Source organism: Pseudonaja textilis, chromosome Z (genome assembly GCF_049901715.1).
Source record: "Pseudonaja textilis isolate UNSWEBS1 chromosome Z, rPseTex1.2, whole genome shotgun sequence".
Taxonomy (NCBI): domain Eukaryota; kingdom Metazoa; phylum Chordata; class Lepidosauria; order Squamata; family Elapidae; genus Pseudonaja; species Pseudonaja textilis.
This window is the reverse complement of record NC_142008.1, coordinates 67,466,224-67,492,089: the sequence shown is the minus strand read 5'-3', so window position 1 is coordinate 67,492,089 and position 25,866 is coordinate 67,466,224. Positions and strand designations below refer to the sequence as shown.

Sequence of the window (25,866 nt, the reverse complement as noted above, 5' to 3'; positions counted from 1 at the left end):
TAGAATTAGTCCTAATAATATAGATACATAACATAACAGGCTAGATCTGTGGAAAGATATATATTAAGGGTTAGGGTTAGGGTTATTGAATAGAATTGATAACGAAGATAAGACTAAATAGTGAATGGTAAAGTGGGAAGAAATTTATAATAAAGTTAAGAATATGACCAGCATTACGACAATGACTTTGAAAGGGAGAAAACTGATTTCAGGCTCATCAGTGTCCATCGCTTCTCCAGCAGGCCAAAAAACAATAGAAGGAATGTTGAATATAGAAAAAGCAAGCAACACCGCTAATATGCAAACGATGCAAGCAACATTGTCAGCCATCCAAGAAACTATGCTTAAAAAGCAGGAGACAGTGGTAAATAATCATACAGAGTTAAAGACAGAAATGGGAGAGATGAAGGGTAATATCCAAAAACTGGATGAGAAGATAGAAACGATTCAACAGATGATGGAGAAGAATGAACAAAAAATAAAGAATATAGAAATCAAAGCCGAACAAACAGATAAGAGATTGGAAGGGATGGACAGAAAAGTAACAGAGATGAATAGAGACTTGGAAGATTCGATAATTCACCTTGAAATGGAACATGCAGCATTTTATCTGTGGTTCTAGAACGTACCTGAATCTAAGGATGAAGATCTAGGAAACATAATGTTGCAATTAATAGCAGAAGCATTGCAGAGGGATCAACAAGAGATCGTAAAAGAACTAGACAAGGTCTTTCGAATCCACACAAATTATGCAAGACAAAATAAGTTGCCAAGGGAGGTCCATATTAGGTTCGCCAGAAAAAAACGTAAGAGACATTGTTTATAGAATTACAAAGGATGAGCTGATGGTGTACAAAGAAAAAGAGATTACAACCCTAAAACAGATCTCGAGGCGGGTGAGAGAGTTAAGGAAGGATTATAGATCTCTGGCAATACTTCTGAACAAACAAAATATCTGGTTCCGATGGCTGGTGCCAGAAGGAATGCTGGTGATGTGGCAAGAAAGAAAAGTAAAAATTGATAACATTGAAAAGGCACAAGAATTCTACAACCAGCTAGTAGAAATGGAAGAGGAAGGGAGCAACAAAGAAGAGTCGGAAAGTAAGAGTCAGGAGAACCAACAGGAAGATCGTCAACAAGGAATATTGGAGATGGACCAAGAAGAAAAAGGTAGAGAAGAGAGAGAACATCCAAGAAGAGAGGGACTAAGAGCAAGACCACTAAGAGAAACAAGAACCAACAGAAGATTTAGGTAATCCTATAATTGACAATGGATGAAGAAATCAAAATACTTTTGATAAACATCAACGGATTGAACTCCCAGATTAAAAGAAAACAAATATTGACCAAATTAACAAAACAAAATGTCAACATAATATGCCTACAGGAGGTACAAATCCAAACACAGAAAATGTCTAGAATATCCCAAATTAGACATACTTTTTACAGGATTGGCAGATCAAAAGAAAAGGGGGGTAGCAATTTATGTTAAAAAGGAGATAAATGCAAAACAAGCATATGCAGACGAACAAGGCAGAATTTTAATGATACAAATAAACATATATCAAAACAATTACTACTGGTGGGGATTTATGCCCCCAATGATAACCAAAAGTTCTACAAGAGATTACATGATAAAATAATTAGTGTAGGTGAAGAAAATATTTGTTTAATAGGGGATTTTAATGCCATTGAAGAAGTAGAAAAGGATTGTGTTAGTATGGAAGAAATTAGGAAGAAAAAAAAGAGAATACTACCAAAAACTTTCTTTGATTTAAAGAAAGAAATTAATCTGGAAGATATTTGGCAGAAGAGGAACCTAAATGAGAAGAATTACACATTTTACTCCAGTCCACAAAAATTGTGATCCAGAATCGATATGGTGTCGTTGAATGGGGCAATTGAGAAAGATATCACTGCAGTAGAAATAATGCCCAATAAATGGGCCAACCATAATCTGGTGAAAATTACTTGGAGAGGACAAAAGAAAAGAAAAAGGAGATGGATATTAAACTCACGAATTATAAAAGAAAAAGAATACAGTCAGAGAATTAAAGATGAATTAGACATATTTTTAGGATTAATTTAAAACAACACACTAACTTACAAAATTTATGGAACACCACAAAGGCCTATGTAAGGGGTATATCAATAGCGTATATTGCTAAGAAAAACAAAGAAAAATGGAAGAAATAGAATGAATTACAAGAAAGAATTAAAAAATTTGAATGTGAACTCCAAAAAGACCCAAAAAATACGGAAGCGAAGAAAGAAATAGGGATGATTAGACATAAATTAAATTTGACAGCCACAGAGGAAAATGCACGTAACTTAAAATTTGTTAAACAGAATTTCTTTGAATCAGCAAATAAGCTAGGCAGGTGGTTATCCCATAAATTAAACATAGAGAAAGAAAAAAAGACTAATCCATCAACTTAAGGATAAGGAAGAGAAGGTGTGTTATCAGATGGAGGAGGAAAAAAAATTGTGCAAAGATATTTTGGCGAGCTCTATAAACAAGAAGTTAAGGAAGAAAATATTAGACACTACTTGGAGGGAAATGGTCTGACCCAATCTCTGAAGAAAAAAGAGAAATACTTAATAAAGAAATAATATTGGTAGAATTACAAAAGGCGATACAAAAACAATAAAACACCAGATCCAGATGGTTTACCTGGTGAACTATATAAAAACTTGCATGAAATATTCCAACCAATATTACTAGAGTTATACAATGAAAATTATTGGAAGCCAGACTCCCGAGGTCCTGGTCCGAGGCATACTTCTCCTTAATCTCAAAAGATGGCACCGATCAACAATTAATTTTGAATTATAGGCCAGTCTCGTTGCTAAATACGGATTATAAGATATTTATGACAATATTAGCAGAAAGAATGAAACAGGTTTTGAGCAAAATTATATATCCAGACCAGAATGGTTTCCTGCCAAACAGACAAATTAAAATCAATATCAGAACAATATTAAATTCAGTTGAATACTATGAAGCACACCCGGAAAAACAGGCAGCCTTAATCTTCTTAGATGCGCAAAAGGCATTTGATAATCTCAATTGGCAATTTATGTTATATCAAATTAAATAATTGAATTTTGGTACCAATATAGAAAAAACATTACAAGAAATATATTCAAATCAAAAAGCGAGTGTACTGGTAAATGGAGACCACACGAAGACTTTGAAATTGCGAAAGGAGTGAGACAAGGGTGTCCACTATCGCCCCTGCTGTTTATCTTGTCCTTAGAAGTGTTATTAGCCGCAACCATACAGAACTCAGAGATACAAGGATTAAAATTAGAAATGAGGAATATAAGGTTCAGGCATTTGCCAACGATTTGGCATTTATAGTGGAAGACCCGATGAATATGGGACAAATATTGTTACAACAAACAGAAAAATTTAGGAAAGTGGCAGGACTTAAAATAAAGAAAAACAAAACTAAGAGGATAGTTAAAAACTACTCCAAAGCAGAAAAAAGAACTGGAAAATATAATGAAACTGCAAATAGCAAAAAAAAGTGAAATATCTGAGAATTTGGTTATCTCCCAGATGTTTGTTACTAAAAGAGGATAATTATGTTAAATTGATTAAGCAAATTAGAAAAGAATTGGAAATAGGAAGAATAGCCATACTGAAAATGAATACCCTACCAAAATTAATATACTTATTTCAAATGATCCTGATTAAATTAGGGAAAACCTTTTTTACAGAATTAAATAAAATGACGACTAAGTTTGTCTGGCAAGAAGCCAAGCATTAAAATGAAATTATTACATGATAACAGGAGCAGAGGCAGTATTGGAATACCAGAATAGGAACTCTATTATCAAGCAGAAGTGTTGAATTGGGTTAAGGAGTTGGTGAAATTAAGAGATAAGAGAACATTAGAAGGACATGACCTCCTGATAGGTTGGCATGCATTTCTGTGGGAGAACAAAAGTAATGTACATATCTATTTTAACCACCATTTAATAAGGGATTCACTGATTACAACATGGAATAAAGTTAAAAGTAAACATTATATGGAAATACCATGATGGCTGGATCCATCCAAATAGATTAGATTTAAGGAAAATGGTGAACTATGGGGAATTATTAGATAATCCAGGAAATTTACAATCAAATCAAGAGCTAAAGGAAAATGGAATTATAATTCACTGGTGGCCATATTTGCAAATCCAAAATAAATATAAAAAAAGATTTGAGAGATGTTGGATTTGATAAAGGGCAAAACCAACTAGACAAAATTTTAATGGGACTGGAACAAAAATTTATAACCAAAATATATAAATACTTACTAGACTTTAAAATGGAAGAGGAAACAGTGAAAAGTACAATGATAGCATAAGCCCAGAATTTTGGATACTATATAGAATTAGGGGAATAGGAGAAAATATGGAGCGTAAATTATAAATTAACTATATCCTCAGCATACAAAGAAAATATGTATAAAATGTTTTATAGATGGTATTTAGCACCAACAAGATTGGCAACAACACAAGTCCAAAATGCTGGAAAAGTAAGAAAGTTGACGGTACATTTTATCATATGTGGTGGCTATGCCCCGAGACTAGGAAATTTTTTTTTTAATAAAGTTTTATTTGGGTTTTCACACATACAAAATACAAGCAAAACATCTTTTTTGAAAATAGCATGGTCCCGGGTTGAGCTTCTTTATACAGACACAAAACTCAATTTCATGCTCCTTTTTGTATTCTATTCCGTATCTTATACAATTTTACATTTTCTATATTATACAATTTTACATTTTCTATATAGTTTCTCTCCCTCTTTTAATTTCCTCAATTTTATTTTGATTATCTCATCTCAATTCAAATCATTATATTTATACTTTTGTCTGTTCTGTTTCAATTTCATATTTTCTCATTAAATAAATTTTCTCCTGTAGTTACCAATTGGAGTATGACACCTTTATATCTTTTAATTACATCCATTCAAGTCTTATTTAAACTTCAATATATACCTTAAGTTTATGACCTTCAATATAATACATAATACAAAACTTCCAATCGAATTCTGCTTGGTACATTCTTATAATACACACTATATTCTTTTTTAAAAAAAGAAAGAGATTGTAAATATATGTAATTATAAACCCTCATTCCATTCCAGTTCAGTTCTATCATTAATAATCATTAAAATCTTAACATCTTTAACACTTCTTTTCAATTAAATATCATACTTCCTTAAAAACACATATAATCTCCATAATTAATTTTTCCCTTATTTCTCTTCACATATGTTTTATAAATCATTAAATATACCTTTTGTTACATTTATTTATTGACATTCCACTGAATTACGATAGCTATTTTATCAGACATTTTAATCATACATTGTTTCATATTTTCTAAAACTATTTCTATTTCTAATATAACCATACTATCTTATGTAGCTTTGCAGAATCCCTTTTTCCATTTAGTTTTCGCCCATTATCTCTAAATAGGCCCTGTTTCTCTATATTTTGCTTCTGTCCTTTATAACTTCTTTTCCTTTTTTCTTCCCTCTCATCTTCTCCCTCCCCTTTTTACCCCCTTATCTCTCTAGTTCTAATTCTCTCTTCTGCATTTCCCTCTTCTGTTGCTTTCTGATTTTATACTTATTTTTCACTCTATTTTGGAGGGGGGAGTTGTTTTCCCAATCTTAAACTTTCCATTCTCTTTCCCCCTTTCCTTTTTTCCCCATCTAAGATTACTTGTTCATTAAGATAGCTTCTTCTTTGTCACAATCTTCTTGTTCTGCAGGCATTTCTTGTTTCTCATAATTCCAAATCTCCATTTCTAAAAACTGAAATACGAAGCCAAAAAAACCTCTCCCTTCTTGTGCATCTTGTTTGTACTTTTTAAGTTCCATTTTCAGTTCTTCTAAAAGTGGAGCCATTTTAAACAGTTTTAAACAACCACCCGATTGATTTTAGTCATTCAAAACAATAACCAAGAATCCAGAAATCATCAAGTAATCCCAATAGTCCCAAGTTATATCTTCTTATTTCTTTTTCGACTTTCTCTTCCTGGGGTTTTTGTTGCGATATTTCAGTTAGAATGTATCTTTTGGAAGTCTTGTTGAGATTTTGCTGTAAGTTCTTTCTTAATTCCAGGCAGTCTCCTCCCTTCCAGATCCTGCCCTTTTATTCTTTTTTTCTCCTTTCCTGTTTTCAAAAGCTTTTCAAAAGATACACTGAATAGTAAAATGTAGGTTTTACTTCCAGTAAACGGGTAAACAAAGTCCAACAAACAGTCCAAATCATACACGGTTAAAGCAGTTAGTATCAGTCCAGGGATAATCCAAAAATGAAGTCAAGTATCATAAACAAAGTTCAATAAATGGAGTTTGCTAACAGTTGCAAGTCTCACAACAATCCAAGTCGAACAACGATCAGGCAATACGGCAATACAGGAAATGCAAGGAGAAAGAAACCAGTTTTCTGGCTCCATCTTATGGCTGTTGGAGGAACCTCAGCCAATCACACTTACAGCATTCTCTTAAAGATACAGTATTAAATTACTATCCTGCTTTATATATTTCCAACCCAACTGTTAGGTGACTATCATTCCTCACAATTTTGGATTCAAATTAAAAACTGGCTACAAGAGATTACTGGTTATGAGATTGAGCTCAGACCGGAAACCTTCCTTTTAGGAATTATTAAAGATAGAATACCAAAAGAAATAAAATATCTATTGTTACACATCACAACAGCTGCCAGAATAGCCTTTGCACAGGTATGAAAAACTCCCAATATTACAATATTACAAATTACAATATTACAAAAAGTAACAGAAAGCCACCGAAATGAATATGTTAACGTTGAAATTGAAAGAAAGAGATGATTCTGAATATTTCCTAATCTGGAACAAATGATATGACTGGTTAGCGAACAGAAATAAAAAATAAGACAAGAAACTTACTTGTGAGAAGCCTTAAGAATATAAAATTGTAAATTTGTAAATCATGTAAGAATATAGGAATAACAATTATAGTTAAAATTAGTAATATTAGATAAATATAAATACAATGTATTAAGGTATTTATGATAAGAACGTGTATAGATGTCAAGAATGTTGTTGAAACTGATGCTTTATGTTGAAAATTAGAAACTTAATAAAAAACATATTTAAAAGAAAAGAAAACAGATGAAGAATATGGGATCAATAAATATCAACAGACTCAATTCACCAATAAAACAACAAAAAATATTAGCTAAACTACAAAAATTGAAAACCGATATAATTGCTTTGCAAGAAGTCCATATAAGAAATGATCAAACATCTACTAGAACAACCTAAGTTAAGGAACCTGTTTGTATCAATAGATCAGTTAAAAAAAAAGGTCTGGCCTTTTATGTGAAAAATAAGATTAAGGCAAAATAGATTTACAGAGATAAAGAAGAGAGAATTTTAATAGTTGAGATTAAACTAAACAACAAAAATATAATTGCCTCAATATATGCACCAAATGGAGCCCAAGAACTCTTCTATAAAAATCTTCATAACATAATCAGAGATATAGAATATGATGGGTTATGTATAGTGGGGACTTCAATGCAATTGTAGGTAGGAAAAGAGACCTCAAACATAATGATACAAGAAAGGAGGGGAAAAGAATACTCCCCAAAACATTTTTTGATATGATTAGAGATCTAAATTTGATAGATCTTTGGAGAGAAAGGAACAATGAAGAAAATTATTACACATTTTATTCTAGTTGCCATAAAGCCTGGTCTAGGATTGACATGGTCTGGATATCAACAGACTTAGATTCCGAAATACAAAAAGTGACTATAGAGACTAATACCTGGGCCGATTATAACCCCATAAGTTTACAGTGGAAGGGACATAAGGCCATACCAAGATGGACTTTTCAAAGGGCAATTCTCAAAGAAAAGGCATTCAATATAATGATGGAAAAAGAATTGGATATCTTTTTAAAATTAATAAACAAGACAATATTTCAATACATGCTCTCTGGGACAGGGTCGCCAATCTTTGGGACCTCAGGGACCACCAAATTCATAATTTTAAATCCCAGGGACCACTAACCGGTTCTGTGGGTGTGACCTAATATGTGGGTGTGGCTTGGTGGTCATATGACTGGTTGGGCACAGCTTGTATGTAAATATAAATATTTATATAAATATTGATTTTGTTATTTAAAAAGAGCAACATTTACCCAAAATCAGGCAAAGCAGGCAGGCAGATTGAGCTACTCACAGAATCACAGATTCATTCAGAGATCTATTTATCTGTGATCGGCTACCTAAGTCTGTCACATAAAATTTGCTTGCAAGCAAACTCATAAAATTTGCTAGCCAGTAAACTCACAAAATTAACTCACAACACACCATGTATGTAAATATTGAATTTTTTTATTAAAAAAGAGCAACTTTTACCCAAAATCAGGCAAAGCAGGCAGGCAGATTGAGTTGCTCACAGAATTATTCAGTGATCTATCTATCTGCCTTCGGCTGCCTGAGTCTAACACATAAAATTTACTTGCCATGAGTGCACTGAATAATAGAAGCTTCAATCCTAAGGGAGGTTCGGCTGTGCTTAAAAGTAGAGCCGAAGATCTAAAGACTAGCTAGAAAGCAAGAAATGCAACCATTTCCTGCTTTCTATCTAATCTAAATCTCCCAGCACAGCAGAACAGCTGATAGTTGGAAAGAAAAGAAAGGAAAAATAGCAATTTAGCAGGCAAGTTTGCCAGGTAGGGAGTGAATGGGCGGGGAGGGTTCCCACAGGCCATGTGGGCGGCACAGCCTTGTGTTTCTGCACAGCCTGGATTAATTTCTTTGGGCAGTGCTCAGGGGGTGACATTTCTCTGAGGCCCACCAAAATTTTCTCGCGGCCCACCTGTGGGCTGCGCCCCACCGGTTGGCGATCGCTGCTCTGGGACACTGCTAAAGCATACGTACGTGGTGTAACAATTTCCTATACAGCAAAAAGAAATAAGGCAAAAAAAGAACATCAAGAAAAATTAAAACAAGAACATAGGCAAATTGAGGTACTACACCAGAAAAAACCCAATAACAAAAATCTGAAAAGTGAATTAGATCTTCTTAAACATAAACTACATATTTTGAAGACAGAGAGACTAGCACAACAAATCAAACTAACCAAACAAAATTATTTTGAAAACACCAATAAATCTGGATGTTGGGTGACACAAAAATTAAGAAATTGCAGAGAAAAACAATGAATAAACTACAAGATGAAGAAGGGAATATATATTATGACGAGAACTCCAAAAAAGATATTGCCCAGAGGTTCTATCCAAAATTATATACAAGAAACGAAAGCTACTCAGAAGAAAAGATTAGGACTTATTTAAGGAAAGCTAAACTACCAAAGATTCCAGAAGCTATGAAATCAATGTTTAATGAAGGAATTACTATGACAGAAGTAGCTAAGGCAATCAACAAACAAAAAAATAACAAAGCATCTGGCCCAGATGGTACTCCTATAGAGCTGTACAAAGAACATCAGAATACCCTGAATCAATATTTATTAGAGGTCTTCAACGCTGTGTTTTATGTAGGGAAAATACCAAAATCGTGGAGAGAGGCCAATATAGTGTTGATTTAAAAAGAAGGTACAGGTTAGACAAGAATTCAAAATTACAGGCCAATATCTCAAATACAGATTACAAAATAGTTACAACGATTATTGCTGAGAGATTTAAAAATTATTTAAATGAATTCATACATAGTGATCAAAACGGCTTTCTCCCAAATAGACAAACAAAATATAATGTGAGAATAATTTTAGATGCTCTTGAATTTTATGAAGAACATAGCGATTGATAGGCAGCCCTGTTATTTCTAGATGCCCAGAAAGCTTTTGACAACATAAATTGGCCCTTTTAAATTACAACAATTAAAACACATGGATATTGGTGAAAAGTTTTTTAAAAATAATTATGGCAATATACACACAACAAGAAAAAAAATAATACTAAATGAAGAATTGACAAGTAGCTTTCATATACAAAAAGGCATGAAACAAGGCTGCCCTTTGTCCCCATTACTATTCATATATACATTAGATGTCTTAAAGAGAATAATTAGGCAAGAGCTCCAGATCCAAGGATTGGAAATTTGAAAAGAAATTTTTAAATTGCAAGCATATGCTAATGACTTAGTATTTTTCTTGGAAGTCCCTGAACAAACAGGTCCAAAATTATTAAAAAAACTTGAAAAATATGGTGGCTGGTTTGAAAATAAAGAAAGAAAAAACAAAAATCATAACTAAGAACATGATCAGCAAACAAAAAGAAAACCTCATTAAGTTATTAGATATTCAAAAAGTACAAAAATGAAATATTTATGAATCAATATCTCGGTACATTGCTCAACAATAAAGGAGGATAATTATGAGAAATTATTACATATTAAAAAAGATTTAGAAAATTGGAATAATCTTCAATTATCATTAATAGGCAGAATTTAAGCAATCAAATGAACATACTACCTTTGTTTCTATTCCAAAATATACCAATTAAATTAGGGGAAATTTTCTTTAAAAGATCTGAATAAAATAACATTAAATTTTGTGTGGCAGAGTAAGTGACCAAGAATCAAATTAAGACACAAAAGAAAGAGGGGGAGATTAGGCTTTCTGGATTGGGAACTGTATTATCAAGCAGCAGCCTTAACATGGATTAAGGATTGGATAAATTTGGATAATAAAAGACTTTTACTTTTAGAAGGGCATGATTTACAACAGGGCTGGCATGTGTATTTGTGGCCCAGTAGACATACGACACACCAATATTTTTTGAGGCATAAAATCTGACAAGCTCTAATCTTAATTTGGAATAAAATAAGATTACAAAGATATATGGAAACTCCAAATTGGTTCTCCTCCTCAGAAGCCATATCATGTCTGAATCTCTATAACCAGAAAAAGGCAAAACAAAGAATAGAACTTAACCAGAAGGGTTTAACATTGGAATGGTGGGCATATCTCCAAGTACAATCTAGATATGAAAGGAGTAAAAAAGAATGGGGAATTAACTGTCAAGATACAATATTAGATAAAATATTAGGATCAGAGAAGAAACAAAAAAAGAAATTATATAACTATTTACTAGATTATAAAATGTATGAGGAGCAGGTTAAAGAACCAGTGTTAACTTGGGCTAGAAATTTTGGCTATAACATAAATTTGGATCAATGGCAGCAAATTTGGGACCAGAATAAAAAGATTACATTAGCCACATCCTACAGAGAAAACCTGTTTAACATGTTTTACAGATGGCATCTTCCATCTGCTAGGTTAGCCAAAACATATAGCTTTCAACCACCTACATGCTGGAAATGATTGAAATAACATAGCACATATTATTATATGTGGTGGGAGTGCAAGAAAATACAATTCTGGCACAAAATATGACAATGGGTAGAAGAAATGTTGGATTTAAAAATAAATTATACACCAGAAATGTTTTTATTGGGAATAATAAATGAGAATTTTTAAAAAGAAGATATTTACCTAATCATTCATGTTATTAAAGTTGCAAGATTACTATTTGCCCAAACATGGAAGTTAAAAGGAATACCGAATGATGAAGCAATAATAGAAAAGATTTTTCAATGCACTGAATTAGATAGTATGGTGTTATGACTCCCCCTCAAAATTCAAACGAACAAAACAGAAAGCAGCCGTTTCACAATTAAATCAAACGGAAAGAAGTCTTACAAGATAACGGCTGGCAGAAACCACAGCATAAATCTTTACTCTGTCCGGCAAACCAGTCCTGGCAATAAATCTCCAGTCTCAGAGCTTCTTGCTGTAACGTCCTCACTCAAATAGTCATTTTGTTCCTGGCAAAATGTACCAGCCCAGCTGTGTCCTTTTATACTCATTGAGGCAACGTGCTAATTTACTGACTCGCTCTCCTCATTTGCTCCAGCTGATTTTGCCTTCTCAACCGTCTTCTATTTTTACATTTAACCACAAATTTTCCAAGTTCTCATCTCCACTAGAAGACTCTCTCAAAACTTCCTGTCAGCCATTCCCGGCTGTTGATCAGATAAGGAACCAGAGGAGGTCAAAGGTCCTGACAATTCTAATACATCAGGTCTGTCGTCCTTTGTCACGTCCATCTCCTCATCCTGGTTATCAGTCCAATCAGTAAGCCAGGCCGGCTCATATTTTTCTGCCATGACCTCCTCACTTGAAGTCATATCAGTCACAGGAGCTGAATCCAAGCCCGGAGCCACAACACTATCCCTCACCGCAGGGCCCTTCCCCCGGGTCTGACGATCCAGATGCGGTTTCGAAGGGAAACGTTCATGAAAGTCCCGAATGATGTCTGGAGCATGAACTGCAGACGCATCCATACATGAGCCAATTTCCGAGTCATCCACTCTCCTCCCGACTAAATACTGGAAACGACCCTTGAGCCAACACGAATCAGTAACGCTGACCACTGTGTCATCAACCTCCGCCTCCTCACGGGGTGTTGATGGGGAAGTCGTACCAGCTGGAGCACGCAGAGGACAGTCCGGGGAGTCAGGAACCAAAAGAGAGCGATGGAATACAGGGTGAATACGCATGGAGAGCAGTAATGTGAGCCAGTATGCCACAGGGTTGATAACCGCCTCAATCGGGAATGGACCGATGAAACGATGGTCCAATTTCCTAATTGGGCGATCGATCCGAAGGTGTTTCGTGGACAACCACACCTTGTCACCCACAGCTAACGGAGGCGGTGCTCGATGTGACCAGTCCGCAAACCGTTTATAGTCCTCTTTCGCTCGTTCAAGTTGTTGCCTTACTAAACGGTGGACCGCTTGTAGTTCCTCCAGAAAATCTTGTGTCTCAGGAACCGGTGAATCCATCCAAGTTAATGGGAAGAAGCGCGGATGATAACCTACATTCGTGAAAAATGGCGTTACTCGAGTGGAGGTGTGCTGCGAGTTATTAAAAGCGAATTCTGCCAATGGGAGGTATTTCGCCCAATCACTTTGTCGCTGATTAACAAAACACCTCAAATATTGGGTAAGAATGCCAATCACCTTCTCAGTTCCACCATCAGTTTCCGGATGGTGCGCTGACGCTAAGCACACCTGAACTTGTAGCGCTGCCATTAACTGTTTCCAAAACTGCGCAGTAAACTGAACCCCACGATCAGGAACCACTCTATCTGGCAGTCCATGCAGACGAAAGATATGCTGTAAAAATAGCTGAGCCGTAGTGCGGGATGAAGGTAATCTCCGACAGGGAATGAAATGAGCCATTTTAGTCAGCATATCAACTACCATGAGCACCGTCGTGAAGCCCGACGAGGATGGTAAATGCGTTAGAAAGTCCATGGAGATCGCTTCGCATGGTCTGCCCGGAGTTGGCAATGGTTGGAGGAGTCCAGGGGGCGCACCCGATGCCGCTTTCACTTGCCTACACTGGACGCAAGAAGCGACGTAAGAGAACACATCGTGACGAACCCGAGGCCACCAAAAAGTCCGGGTGACCAAATGCAAGGTTTTATAAAATCCAAAATGGCCAGCAGCGGGGTTATCATGACATTGTGTCATGATGAGAGCTCTCAACGACCTGGTAGGTGCGTATAATAAACCCGATGTCGAGCAAGTCCTCTTCAATGGACCATGGAGAATCAGGTCCGACGTCCCTCCGTCTCTGCTGGGTCCACGCATCCAATCGTTGCGCCTCTCGTATGCGAGCCCGCAAGTCTACTGGATCTTGCAGTATGGCCAAGGATTCCGGTGGTAACACCGTTCGTAGAGGAAGAGGATCCTCGGGCCCGATATACTTGGGCTTCCGAGACAATGCGTCTGCCCTCCGATTCGGTCCACTCGGAACATAAGTAACGGAGAAATTGAACCTGGCAAAAAACAACGACCACCGAATCTGGCGTTGGTTCAATTTCTTAGCTGTGGTCAAATGTTCCAAGTTTCGGTGATCTGTCCGAACCTCTACCTTGTGCCGAGTCCCCTCTAAATGATGTCTCCAGGTCTCAAAAGCAGCCTTAATGGCCAACAACTCCTTTTCCCAGATGGTGTAGTTGCGCTCTGAAGCGTCACATTGCTTTGCAGTAGCTGATTAATTTGTTGTTGTTGCTGCTCTACCAAACGCTGCAGTTGATTTGAATCCATCTTGCTTTAAAGATGGTTTGTTTGGGCCAGGAACAATAATGTTATGACTTCCCCTCAAAATTCAAACGAACAAAACAGAAAGCAGCCGTTTCACAATTAAATCAAACGGAAAGAAGTCTTACAAGATAACGGCTGGCAGAAACCACAGCATAAATCTTTACTCTGTCTGGCAAACCAGTCCTGGCAATAAATCTCCAGTCTCAGAGCTTCTTGCTGTAACGTCCTCACTCAAATAGTCACTTTGTTCCTGGCAAAATGTACCAGCCCAGCTGTGTCCTTTTATACTCATTGAGGCAACGTGCTAATTTACTGACTCGCTCTCCTCATTCACTCCAGCTGATTTTGCCTTCTCAACCGTCTTCTATTTTTTACATTTAACCACAAATTTTCCAAGTTCTCATCTCAACTAGAAGACTCTCTCAAAACTTCCCTGTCAGCCATTCCCGGCTGTTGATCAGATAAGGAACCAGAGGAGGTCAAAGGTCCTGACAATTCTAATACATCAGGTCTGTCGTCCTTTGTCATGTCCATCTCCTCATTCTGGTTATCAGTCCAATCAGTGAGCCAGGCCGGCTCATATTTTTCTGCCATGACCTCCTCACTTGAAGTCATATCAGTCACAGGAGCTGAATCCAAGCCCGGAGCCACAACAGTATGGCGTTAGAATTGAAGGAATGGGAAAATTTCTATGTATGGAGGGATATGAAAGGAAGTCTAAAAATGTGAACTAGAATTTAAGAAGAGATTGTATCGCAACATAATGTCTAGGATAGAAATCAATATAAAGATCAAATGTAAATATGTATATAGTTGTATATATGTATATAAATGTTTTATTGTTGGATGATATTTTGCTTATATAACAATGTAAAGACTGAGATATATGTCAAAAAGACCACCATGCCCAAGAACAAATCTGAAAAGTGCTGGAAATGTCATCAGATACCTGGCTCATACTACCATATGTGGTGGACTTGTGAGGATGCTAGAAAATATTGGACTAAAATTCGCATATGGTTGGAAAAAATGATAAAGACACATATAGACTTGAAACCAGAGATTTTTTTATTGGGAATCTTACCTGATACATATAATAAAAATTTGAAGTATTTGATTGTAAATGTATTAACAGCGGCTAGGATTGTATTTGCTAAAAACTGGAAGAGTGAGAAAATTCCATCAGAGGAAGAAATTATTAAGAAAATATTGGATTGTGCTGAAATGAGTAAATTGACATTTGAAATTAGAGAACAAGAAGATAAACAATTTTATGAAGTTTGGGATCTTTTTTATCAATGGTTAGATAATAAAACATAATAATAAAACATTTAGACTTAGGATATAATTTTTTTTTATATTATTTTTATAAAACTTTATTAAGATAGATTTGGTATGATCTTACGATTCATTGCAAAATAAATTAAGTAAATTATAGTTATCTCATTAAAGTATGAGTTAATAAAATTATAGATAAATGATTTCTTAGTGATGATATTGGGTTATACAATTATTGATTGATAATATGAGTTATTATGTAATATAATTATATTAGCGTTTAGGAAATGGATGCACACAAAAAAAGTGGTAAATCAACCGATACATTGTTTGTAAATTTATGAAGAAGGATGATGTTTTTATGTTTTATGTTGTATGTCTTATGTTGTTTTGTTTGTTGTTAAAATAAAAAAACTTTAAAAAAAGACCACCATGTTCAATGTTTTTAAAGCTTAATTTTAATAAAAACTATTATTTAAAAGAATAAATAAATAAATCTCCACGAGAAGAATTACATATGCTAAGAAGAAATATATGCTATACCTTCCAGCAAGTGGCACTGAGAGGCATCCTCTTTATATAGTATATTGATGGCAAAAGACATGTCTTCATTGAAAGTCATTAGGCAAACCTTTATCCCATGATTTTCTCTGCACTTTCTTTTAAAAACTCTTTTATTTATTATAGGATTGGATATTAAAAAGGATCTATGTGAATAACAGTTTTACCTTTCTTATTAGTTGCAGATGGACTCAGTAATTGAAAGTCCTACTGAAACTGAGTGTGTTGATGCCACTTCTACAAATGAAGGTGGTGAAGTTGCTGTTACTGATGAAATAGCAGTTACTGAAAGCAACATGGATTACATAGAAGGAAAAGCAGAAAACATCCAGGTACTACTAAAGCACAAATCTTTTTTTACCCTTTTTCCCTTCCAGTATTTTTGAAAATTCATGGTCTTAACTCTACCACAAATCTTCAGTTTGGTCATGGCTTGTCCCAAGAATTCTAGGAATAATTGAGTGAGTTATTGAGAATTGAGGTATTGAAAATTCTCTTTGACATTCCTCTTTAATCACTCCAATAGTTTTTAGAATAATTGTATAATTATGATTTAAGTTAAAATCTAACGTGACTTTATGCATGATGTGTAATATGTTTTAAAATGGAAGATTTTTTGAAAAAAAATCAAGTTTATAGCCTGTATTATTTTAAATTGTGTTACTTTGGTTTCACAATCTTTTTTAACTCCAGCATGACACACTTTCTAGCAAGGTAACAAAAATTCTTTATGGTCATTTTAAAAAAATCAATAATATAAGCCTCTAAGGTAAAATATTCCAGATTAATTTACAATAATAAACTTCTATCTATAATGATTGTGACATAAATGTAAGTTTCAGAAATATTACTTTAAAAATCCTGCATTAAGAACCAGAATTTTAATATTACTATTCTATCTCCAATATTTCCATTCACATTCTAACAAGATTTTCAAAGCAGCAAACATAATGTACTATTTAAAACTGTCAATTAATAAATTTATATCAAACAGTCAAAATCTCTGTGGACAGCAAAAATTAAAACATTAAATAAACTTTTCTATTAGGCAGATGTGTGGGTGTTTCAGCCACATGCTAGTAAAATCCTGTGAGTGTCTATATTATTAGATCTTATCTTTTTTTAATAACCTTTATTAAAAGTTTAAAACATTAAAATACAAAATACAATATAGATATTTAAAATGAAAATATTATGTATATTAAAATCCATTTTGATAGTACTTACATTTCAAATATTATTCCAGTGCATATTTTATACTCCTAATTGTTCATATATATGTATGTATGTATGTATGTATGTATAAACACACACACACACATACACACACACACATATATATATATACACCTCTATCTTTCTAAACTATACATTCCTTATTTATTTTATTGCTTGTTTCTATTATTTATCCAAAGATAGCAATTTTTTCAAACTATAATAATCTGAGTCTTCTTCTGTTTTAGTTCTAATGTAAGTTTGTTCATTTCCCCACAATCAAAACTCTTTTGGATTATTGAGTTCTGGTTAGACTCCCACACTGATGGACCGAATCCACGACCGTCCGTGGTTTCAGTTTGTGCTTACCACTGGAGGGCCCCTATCTACCTGATTTGGGGCCAAAGCCACCCTGTAGAGGTGGCAGAGAAAGGAGAAAACACCAGCTGAGTTGAGGGGAGTCGCATTTCCCCTCCTTGGTGAGGCATAAAACTCCCCTCCGAAGGCGGATACATTGATGGCCAAAATGGCCATCCCAAAGAGGAAGATCTGACCAGACAAGATTGTGCAGGAGTAGAGAGAAGAGGACAGCTTGGGTGAACAGGCTAAGCAGGATTAACATCTGAATACAAGGTACCCTGGAGCTAAAAAACTTAAGAACTCTTAGGAAAAGATTTTTAAAGCTTTGGCACGGAAGAGAGGGAAGATCTGAAAAAAGGGGGTGGAACTTGGACATACTAAAGAGTACCTGATGCTGAAAGAAATTAATGTCAACTTTTAAAAGACTTTTAAAGAAAAACAAATTAAATGAAATGTTGCTACAATCAAATAGAGCCCCTGGAAAGTGAAGATGGAGTTTGGAACTTTGTAACAAAGAAAGAAGCAAGAAGAAACTGTTCTGGAATTGTTTGATGATTTTGGAAACTTTGGAAATTAATTCTGGGAAGCAATCTTATAGAATTTAGTTGTCTAAAAGTACTGGGAAATGTTGAAAGATGGCAGAACTTTATTTGGAACTGAAAATGGAACTAAAAATATGAAGGAATAATTGCAAGTGAAAGGAGAATTATTTGGCTTTGTTCTGAAATCCCTGGAAATGGCAGTCTTGGACTATGAGGATCAGCAAAAAGCTTCAGAGGAAGAAGACTTGAATAAAGGGAAGGTGATCTTTAATTAAAAAAAATCGAGACAACGAGGTTTGAAACTCAAAAAAGGGGAAAGGGACTTAAAACTGGAGATTAGAGGAAGTAATCAGAAAAAGGAACAGTGTGAGAAATAAACAAAATATAAGGAAAGAGCAGAAGGGAGGATTACAGAAGGAAGCATTAAAGAGGGAGGGGACAAAAATTGGAGTGAGAAAAAGAGGAGGAAAATAAAGGAGAAAAGAAGTTACAAAAAACAGAAACAGGAAATAAGAAATATGGGAAACAAGAATTAAAGGGAATAGCTTAATTGATAGGCACAGAGATAATGGTTAAAATCACAACTAAAATAGAGGATTCTGCATGGTGATAAGGGATTTTATAAATATTTTAGAAAACAGGAAAATATATATAATTAAAATGGAAGATGAAACGGGATTGTTACGTAATGGAATGTATGATAACAGGTAGATCAAATAAAAAACAAAAATATGTAAAATAAAATTGAATTATATTAATATATATTAAGGATTTATAAAATGTGATTGAAATGAATTATGAGAAGGATTATAAGGGAATTAATACCAGTTTTTTCTTTAGGATGAGTTTGAAATGATTAATTAATCTCTACCATTTTATCTATTTTTTATTTCTTTTAAACTTAAAATTGGTTAGAAGTAATTTAAAGGGGAAGTACCATGCAGAATCTGTCTAAAAAGGGATTTATGTTATAATATATTAGGTGATGGAAATTATAATTGCTTAATAGGATAATTTAGGAGTAGAATATTTAAAGGAAATCAACTATAAGATATGAAGGTGACACACCCCTCCCCTCAGGAGCACAAAGCACTCGCCACTGTCTGGCAGCCACCAAGCCTCCTCCCACCATGCTTCTCTTTCTCCCTGCCAGAAGTGCTCACATGCCCAGTGGGAAGGAGGAGGCTTGGCGGGAGCCAGAGGGGTGGTGAGCGCTTTGCGGCTCCTGAGGGAAGGGATCAAGCCTCCTCCTTGCAATATTTTCACCTGAAGGCATCACCGGCAGCCGTTTCCTGCGGCTCAGGAGGTCTGCACTCTTTTCACTGTTGCTCAGCCTCCTCAACGTGCAGAGGCAGGAGGCAACAGCCACAATACAGGTTTGCTAGGGAGACTGCAGTATTGCCCCACCTCCCTACCAGCCATCCAGTCTTCAGAAAGAGAAGACACGCACACACATATACAGAGGGAGAGAGAGAGAGAGAGGGAGGGAGGGAGGGAAAGGGAGGGAGGGAGGGAAAGAGAGAGGGGGGGAGAGAGAGAGAGATCCTGATTTGTTTTCTGTGGGAAAAGTGTCCAAAGGACTCTTTGAGTATTTAAGGTTGCAGAAACAGCTAGGTTCTTGAAGGGCCCCACTTATTACCACTGATGGGATCATCAGTGGGAGTTCAGGCACTTCAGCGAGCACCATGCTGGATTCATATTAGTGGTAAAGTGATATTATGTCCAATTTTAATCTTTGTAATTTTAAAAATATTTTCTTTCTTTTCATAGGGGAGTTCAGCCCATTTATATTGACTGATAGCATCTTTGTTTCTTCTTGCATTGTTTTCTTATATATATATAGGTCTTATACTTCTGGTTTCTCTTATTTCTCTGAGTTCTTTTGCTGTTGCTACTTCTCACTCTGCCTGTTCTATTTTCACTCTCATCTTTTTTTTCCTTTTTTTATTTTTTTGGTTCTATAAACACATCATTGTGTGAACAGTGTGGTTCCAGGGTGCCTTACATTTTAAACCAAACATGGCAATATTTTCACAGTGGTATTATTAACTTTCTTATATAATTTGATATTAATATATATTATCAATCTTAATCATTCAATATTCTCATGTACTATTTTGTATCAATCTCTACATCCTTAACATCAGTTCTTACTATGTTACAGAGCCCCTGATTATGACATCAAACATGCAAAGAAGCTAAATACACTACTAACATGGGTAGCACCCTGCCCACATGCTTTTATCTTTCCTGGTGACTTCAATCTACCTCATGTTAACTGGACCCTAAACAAATGTACAACTGAACCCATACATGTAACCTTCTACAATGCTAAAACAAATCTGGGACTGGAATAACTAGTAACCAAAAATACTAGACTTAACAACTGCCTTGATCTCATCTTCTGCAATAGTTTGAATTCAATTTATGGAATACAAATTAAAAAAACCCTTTTCCAACAGTGACCACAACATGATTGACTTTTGTCTCAACATAGGTCCACACAAAAATCATTACAATGACGGAATCCCCAATTATAACTTCAAAAAAGGCAACTATGATCTTATAAACAACGATCTCTCATCCCTTAATTGGCAATTTCTAATCACTGGATGCAATACTGTTGAAGACCATTACAACATATTTTTACTAGAAATCAAAAAAGTCATCAAACTATATGTACCAATAACAAGTCCCAAAACCAGGAAAAACAGATTACCCAAAACAATAAGGAAGCTTCAATCCAAAAAGAGATCACTTTGGCGAAAAAGCAAATCTGGTTTTTCAACTTCAAAAGCTGATGCAAAAATATATCCCGCCCATCCACCCCTGCTCTTTCCTGTGCTTTATTTCCATTTTTTTTTTTTAGCACAGCTGATTTGCACGGTAGAGCAGTTTGCCGTACCTCAGCTGTTTCAGTCACCGGGGCTGCAGTAGAAGGTAAGTAATTCAGTTTAAAATTGGCTTTTTAAAACAGAGCCCATGCCCAAAGCACACGTTTGGCACGCGCACACTCACCAAACCAATTGTTACACTGGTTGAATCGCACCTCTGGAGATAGCCTACATATCAAAAGAAGGAAACCATATACAAGTTTGGCTTCCTCCAATTCAGATGCAATCAATTTTCAATGTCTCAGTGTCTCAATGTCTCAATATTTCAATGCCAAAATCAAAATCAATTCAATTTGTAATCCATAAGGCCGGCTGAAACCCCAGTCTTGACTCTTTATTATTTCAATAGTTTATAGGATCAGTCCATGATCAAAAAAATAAACAACAAAAAAGGAGAACAGAAAAAAGCAATAATAATAAAAAATCAAAAAATGGAGAAGGGAAGGGGAGAGTTGTTTGTCCTTGAAAATGTTTGTTATATTCTGTGAGTTAATATTTATAATATTTATATTCCACAGTGCCTGCTTTATCCCCAGCCCTTGATAGTTCAGTATTCAACAAAGAGGAAGGGAAAAAAGAAAAAAAAAAGAAATAACAATGCTAAAATCAAAGTCAATTCAATTTATAATCCATAAGGCCCACTGTAACCTCAGTCTTGGCTTTTTATTGTTCCAATAGTTTACAGGGTGAATCCAAAAACAAGGGAAAAAAGGGAAAAAGTAGCAAGCTAAACAAAAATGTTCTTCAGACATCTGCAAAATAGGTATTTATCTTTTCACTTTTCCATCCATCTGCCAAAACTATTTATATTTCACAAAGATCCAATTCTTCCCTATAGCTATCCAATCTTGTTTTTCCCACAGCAATTTCCAAATCAGGGATTAGTTATAGTCCTCCTCCCCCCTCCTCCTCTCATGACCCCCTGGCCAGCTGTGTTGTGGCTGGGAAGGTGCACATGTGCGGGAAGGCCTTCCTCAAGCAAACAGCCACCCACCCCGTGCGTTCCTTTGCTGTGCTTTGGTCGAGCCCAGCTGCTTGCTTGAGGAAGATTTCCCCACATGTGTGTACCCTCCCAGCCTTGCCACAGCACTGCCAAGCCCACTTGCAAACTCTGGCGAGTACAGCTGCAACCATTCACTCATGCATTCCTCCCAGCTAGCACCATCATGGCAGTGGACAAGGTGCATGCTCTGCCTGCTCCACTGTTGCCATGGAGCCCTGCCTCCTCCTAGCTGGAGAGCTAACTTTGTTTGCTTGCTGGCCACCTCAGAGGTGGGAGCTGTGCTCAGGCTGCCCGGGTCACCTCTGCGGGGGAGAGGGAGAGGGAAGGGGAGGATCCAGGTTAGAGTTGCCTTATTTTGCATGGATCTCCAACACTTGGCTTTGCCTGCAGCCATTCCCCTTCTACAGCCCAAGTGGTTGAATTCACACAACACGTGAAGCTGGGCAGGAGAACAGAGATAGATGGATGGATAGATAGATGGAGGGAGGGAGGGATAGATAAATGGAGGGAGGGCGGGATACAGGGATAGATGGAGGGTCAGAAGGATAGAAAGATAGAGGGATGAAGGAATCGATGGAGGGATGGAGGAATAGATGGAGGGATTCAGGGATGGAGGGAGAAATAGATAGATGAATAGATGGAGGGAAGGAGGGAGGGATAGATAGATGAGACAGAGAGAGACAGAGAAAGATAGAGGGAGACACACACACACATACACACACAGAGAGATGCCTGTTTCCCACAGAAAAAAAACTGGGAGCCACAAAACCTGGGTAGGCATGGCTGGGGGATCATGTGACTGGGTGGGAGTTACATCAAGTTGGCTCCCTGTGTTTTCTGTGGGAAACCAATCCAAATGGCTCTTTGAATGTTTTAAGGTTGCAGACCCCTGTCCTAATTCAATTATGTGGGAAGTTTTCGATCCTGCTTCTTTTGTCCTGCAATCCCTTCCCTTCAATAAAAAGCTGTTTTTGAAATGTTAATTTCAAACTTTTACTTTCTTGAATGGAGAGGAGAGGCAGACCTATACAGTGTGTGAGATACAAGGGGGAAGAGCAAAAGAAAGGAAAAGGGGAATTAACTTCCAATTCTTCCTGGCACAATACAAAATAAACACATTGCAAACTCAACTTTTTGCTTTTACACATTAATTAATTAACTAGCCATTCTTATAAAATCAAATCTTTCTAATCAACAAAACCAAGATCAAAGTTTCATTTTTTTCTTCACAAGCCCAAATTCCAGAAGTGTTATACTAATAATAGCACATTTTCCTCTTTAAATAAATAACCAATTTAACCATTCCTGCTTTATCTTCTTTGCTATAAAAATAGTATGTATTTATATTTGCAGCTTGTAATGTTTGTGAACTGTCAACATTTTTATTTACAAAATTTATTGTATTATTTCAAATACTTTGGCCTTACTGAAAAAAAGGAAAGAAAACATTTTTCCTTCAAAGTACTAAACTTTTTTTTAAAAAATACTTGTTTAAAATCAAAATGTTCTAATACATCTTTTTCTTTGATTTTTTAACGTACAAGCTTTGAACTTCAGTGTTACATTTAGATCCTTCCCTCCAAATTATTGCATATTTTCCCCTTTTATAAACATCCTTTTTAACATACAGGGTTTTTCTTTAAACTGGCACATAATTTTCTTTAACTTTCTCTTAATATAGATACTCTTAAATACATTTTCAATAGCTTTTGCCTACTTTAAGAGTTACTTAAGCATTGTGTGTGTGTGTGTGTGTGTATTTATAAAAAACATTTTCAAATTTTGGGTCACACCTTTTTTTCAGTTGCACATATCAAGCAGAGAAAAATTCATCCTGATTTCAGTTAACCCATTAAGTTTAAGTTACTCCTTCCAGCTTATCTTCATGGAGTAAAATCTTTTTCTTCTCTGGAAATATCAAAGACTTGTAGGCCTTTCTTTTTATTATGAGACCCTCAATCCTGTTAATTTCCTTTAAGAAAATGTCCCAAATTTGTCTTTTTTCTTCTTTCAGTTGTGTTGAGAGGTTTACATTTGAACGATAATAATGAAAGTTAATATCCGGTTCTTCCAAAACTGCGATAAACTCCTCTGCATTTTTAGCTACTTGTGAAGTTGCCTTGATAGTTTGTAGCATTCTCCCATGTTTGCATCTCAGAAGTACCTTGAGAGGATTTTTTTTGTCATCAGAGAACAACTAGTTAACAAATTGGCATATTTTATTTAGAGACCTTTCAAATATCTCTCAAATTGGCTTCCTCTTTTAGTCAGAATCAGAAGATTTTTAGCCACCCACAATACAATAATAGACTAAAATCACACTTTCAATCTTCATTTTTCTCTATCAGCTTTTTTTTCAGCACATTTCCTTGTTTGGATTGCCTTAGCAGTCTTCTTCCTTGTTCTTTGTGACAAAAAGAGACCCTTGAAATGGTACAAGTCTTCAAAAAGGTATAGCAGGCTATTACTAGAAAGAGCCTCTTTGGTTTAAGATAGAATTACAATAGTTGAAGGTGATTAAGAAGAGGAAGGCATAACTGTCTGTTTGAAAGGTGAATTTCAAAATGACAGTTTCTTCAACCTCCGAACAGATTGTAGCTCCTCCCCTTCCAGCTTTTGGCATGCATATAGCTCTGGAGTTCAATTCCAGAAACTGTTTGCCAGATTACAGCTCTATTGAAGGGTTCTGAGAGGAAGTTCTTCAACACACCCTGGCTGGGTGGGTAATAAAAGCTGATGGGATATCAGTCCCTTCAGTTAGAAGGCAGAAGAGTAATACCCCAGGGAAAAATATTTCAGAGATCTTTCCCTGGGCATGTATTCAGTTAGCCATGTTCCTTGGAAGTCCCCAAACATAATCACCTTTTTGAGATATCAAAAAGTAATATTTATCTCCACCAGACATTTCCAAAAGAAAACTATCTAAGCCAGATAACCATTCATTGTCACCGAAAATAAGAATTAGTACTTTAATCATAATCAGATGAATCATTTTATTTTCCTTCTTCTTCTTAATCTTAACATGATTGACTTTTGTCTGAACGTACGTCCACACAAAAATCATCACAACGACGGAATCCCCAATTATAACTTCAAAAAAGGCAACTATGATCTTATAAACAATGATCTCTCATCCCTTGATTGGCAATTTCTATTCCCTGGATGCAATACTGTAGAAGACCATTACAATATATTTTTACTTGAAGTCAAAAGAGTCATCAAACTATATGTACCATTAACAACTCCCAAAACCAGAAAAAAACAAATTACCCAAAACAATAAGGAAGCTTCAATCCAAAAAGAAATCACTTTGGCAGAAAAACAAATCTGGTCATGTTGCCAACTTCAAAAGCCAATACAAAAATTTATCCCACCAGATAAAAACTGAATACACCAATTATCACATTAAACAAGAGGAAAACCTTCTACGCACCAATTCCACCCATGCTTTCTACAATTTTATAAATAAACTAAAAGACTCAAGGTCCATCCCACCCCTGAAAGGACCTAATGGTAAAGACTGCAACGATGACACTATTAAAGCCAACCTCTTTAACACAATCTTTGGCTCAGTATTTGTAAACAGCAATGGATCATGCCCAGTATTTCCTAGTCAAACCACAGAAAACTACAATGATCTAATACATATCGATTTTACAGAAGACATTGTTGAAAAAGCACTGCGCAATCTAAAACCATCTCTATCTATTGGACCGGACGGAATATGTGCCTACTTCTTAAAAAAGCTATCCACTGCCATAATCAAACCTCTAAGCATAACCTTTGAAAAATCTTTCAGGACCAGCTCCTTGCCAAAACTATGGTCACAAGCCACGGTCATCCCCATCTTCAAAAAGGGAGAC

At 35.6% G+C, this 25,866-nt stretch overlaps 2 protein-coding genes and 1 pseudogene across 5 annotated transcripts in view; 2 read left to right on the top strand and 1 right to left on the bottom strand.

The window, feature by feature from the left end:
* Nucleotides 1-6,052, bottom strand: part of LOC148124062 (uncharacterized) — a 247,060-nt gene extending 241,008 nt beyond the window's left edge. The window contains exon 1 of the mRNA XM_087918539.1: nucleotides 6,039-6,052. The gene's annotated coding sequence lies outside the window, so the exon portion shown is untranslated. The remainder of the gene's footprint in view (nucleotides 1-6,038) is intronic.
* The window catches only part of AMPH (amphiphysin), a 151,906-nt gene that overhangs the window by 114,395 nt on the left and 11,645 nt on the right, over nucleotides 1-25,866 (top strand). For all 4 annotated transcript variants that reach the window (XM_087918530.1, XM_087918529.1, XM_087918532.1 and 1 more), the window contains one exon: nucleotides 16,169-16,321. In XM_087918530.1, the coding sequence (XP_087774656.1) occupies nucleotides 16,169-16,321 (153 nt within the window). The remainder of the gene's footprint in view (nucleotides 1-16,168; nucleotides 16,322-25,866) is intronic.
* On the top strand, nucleotides 182-1,957 carry LOC148124063 (uncharacterized; annotated as a pseudogene).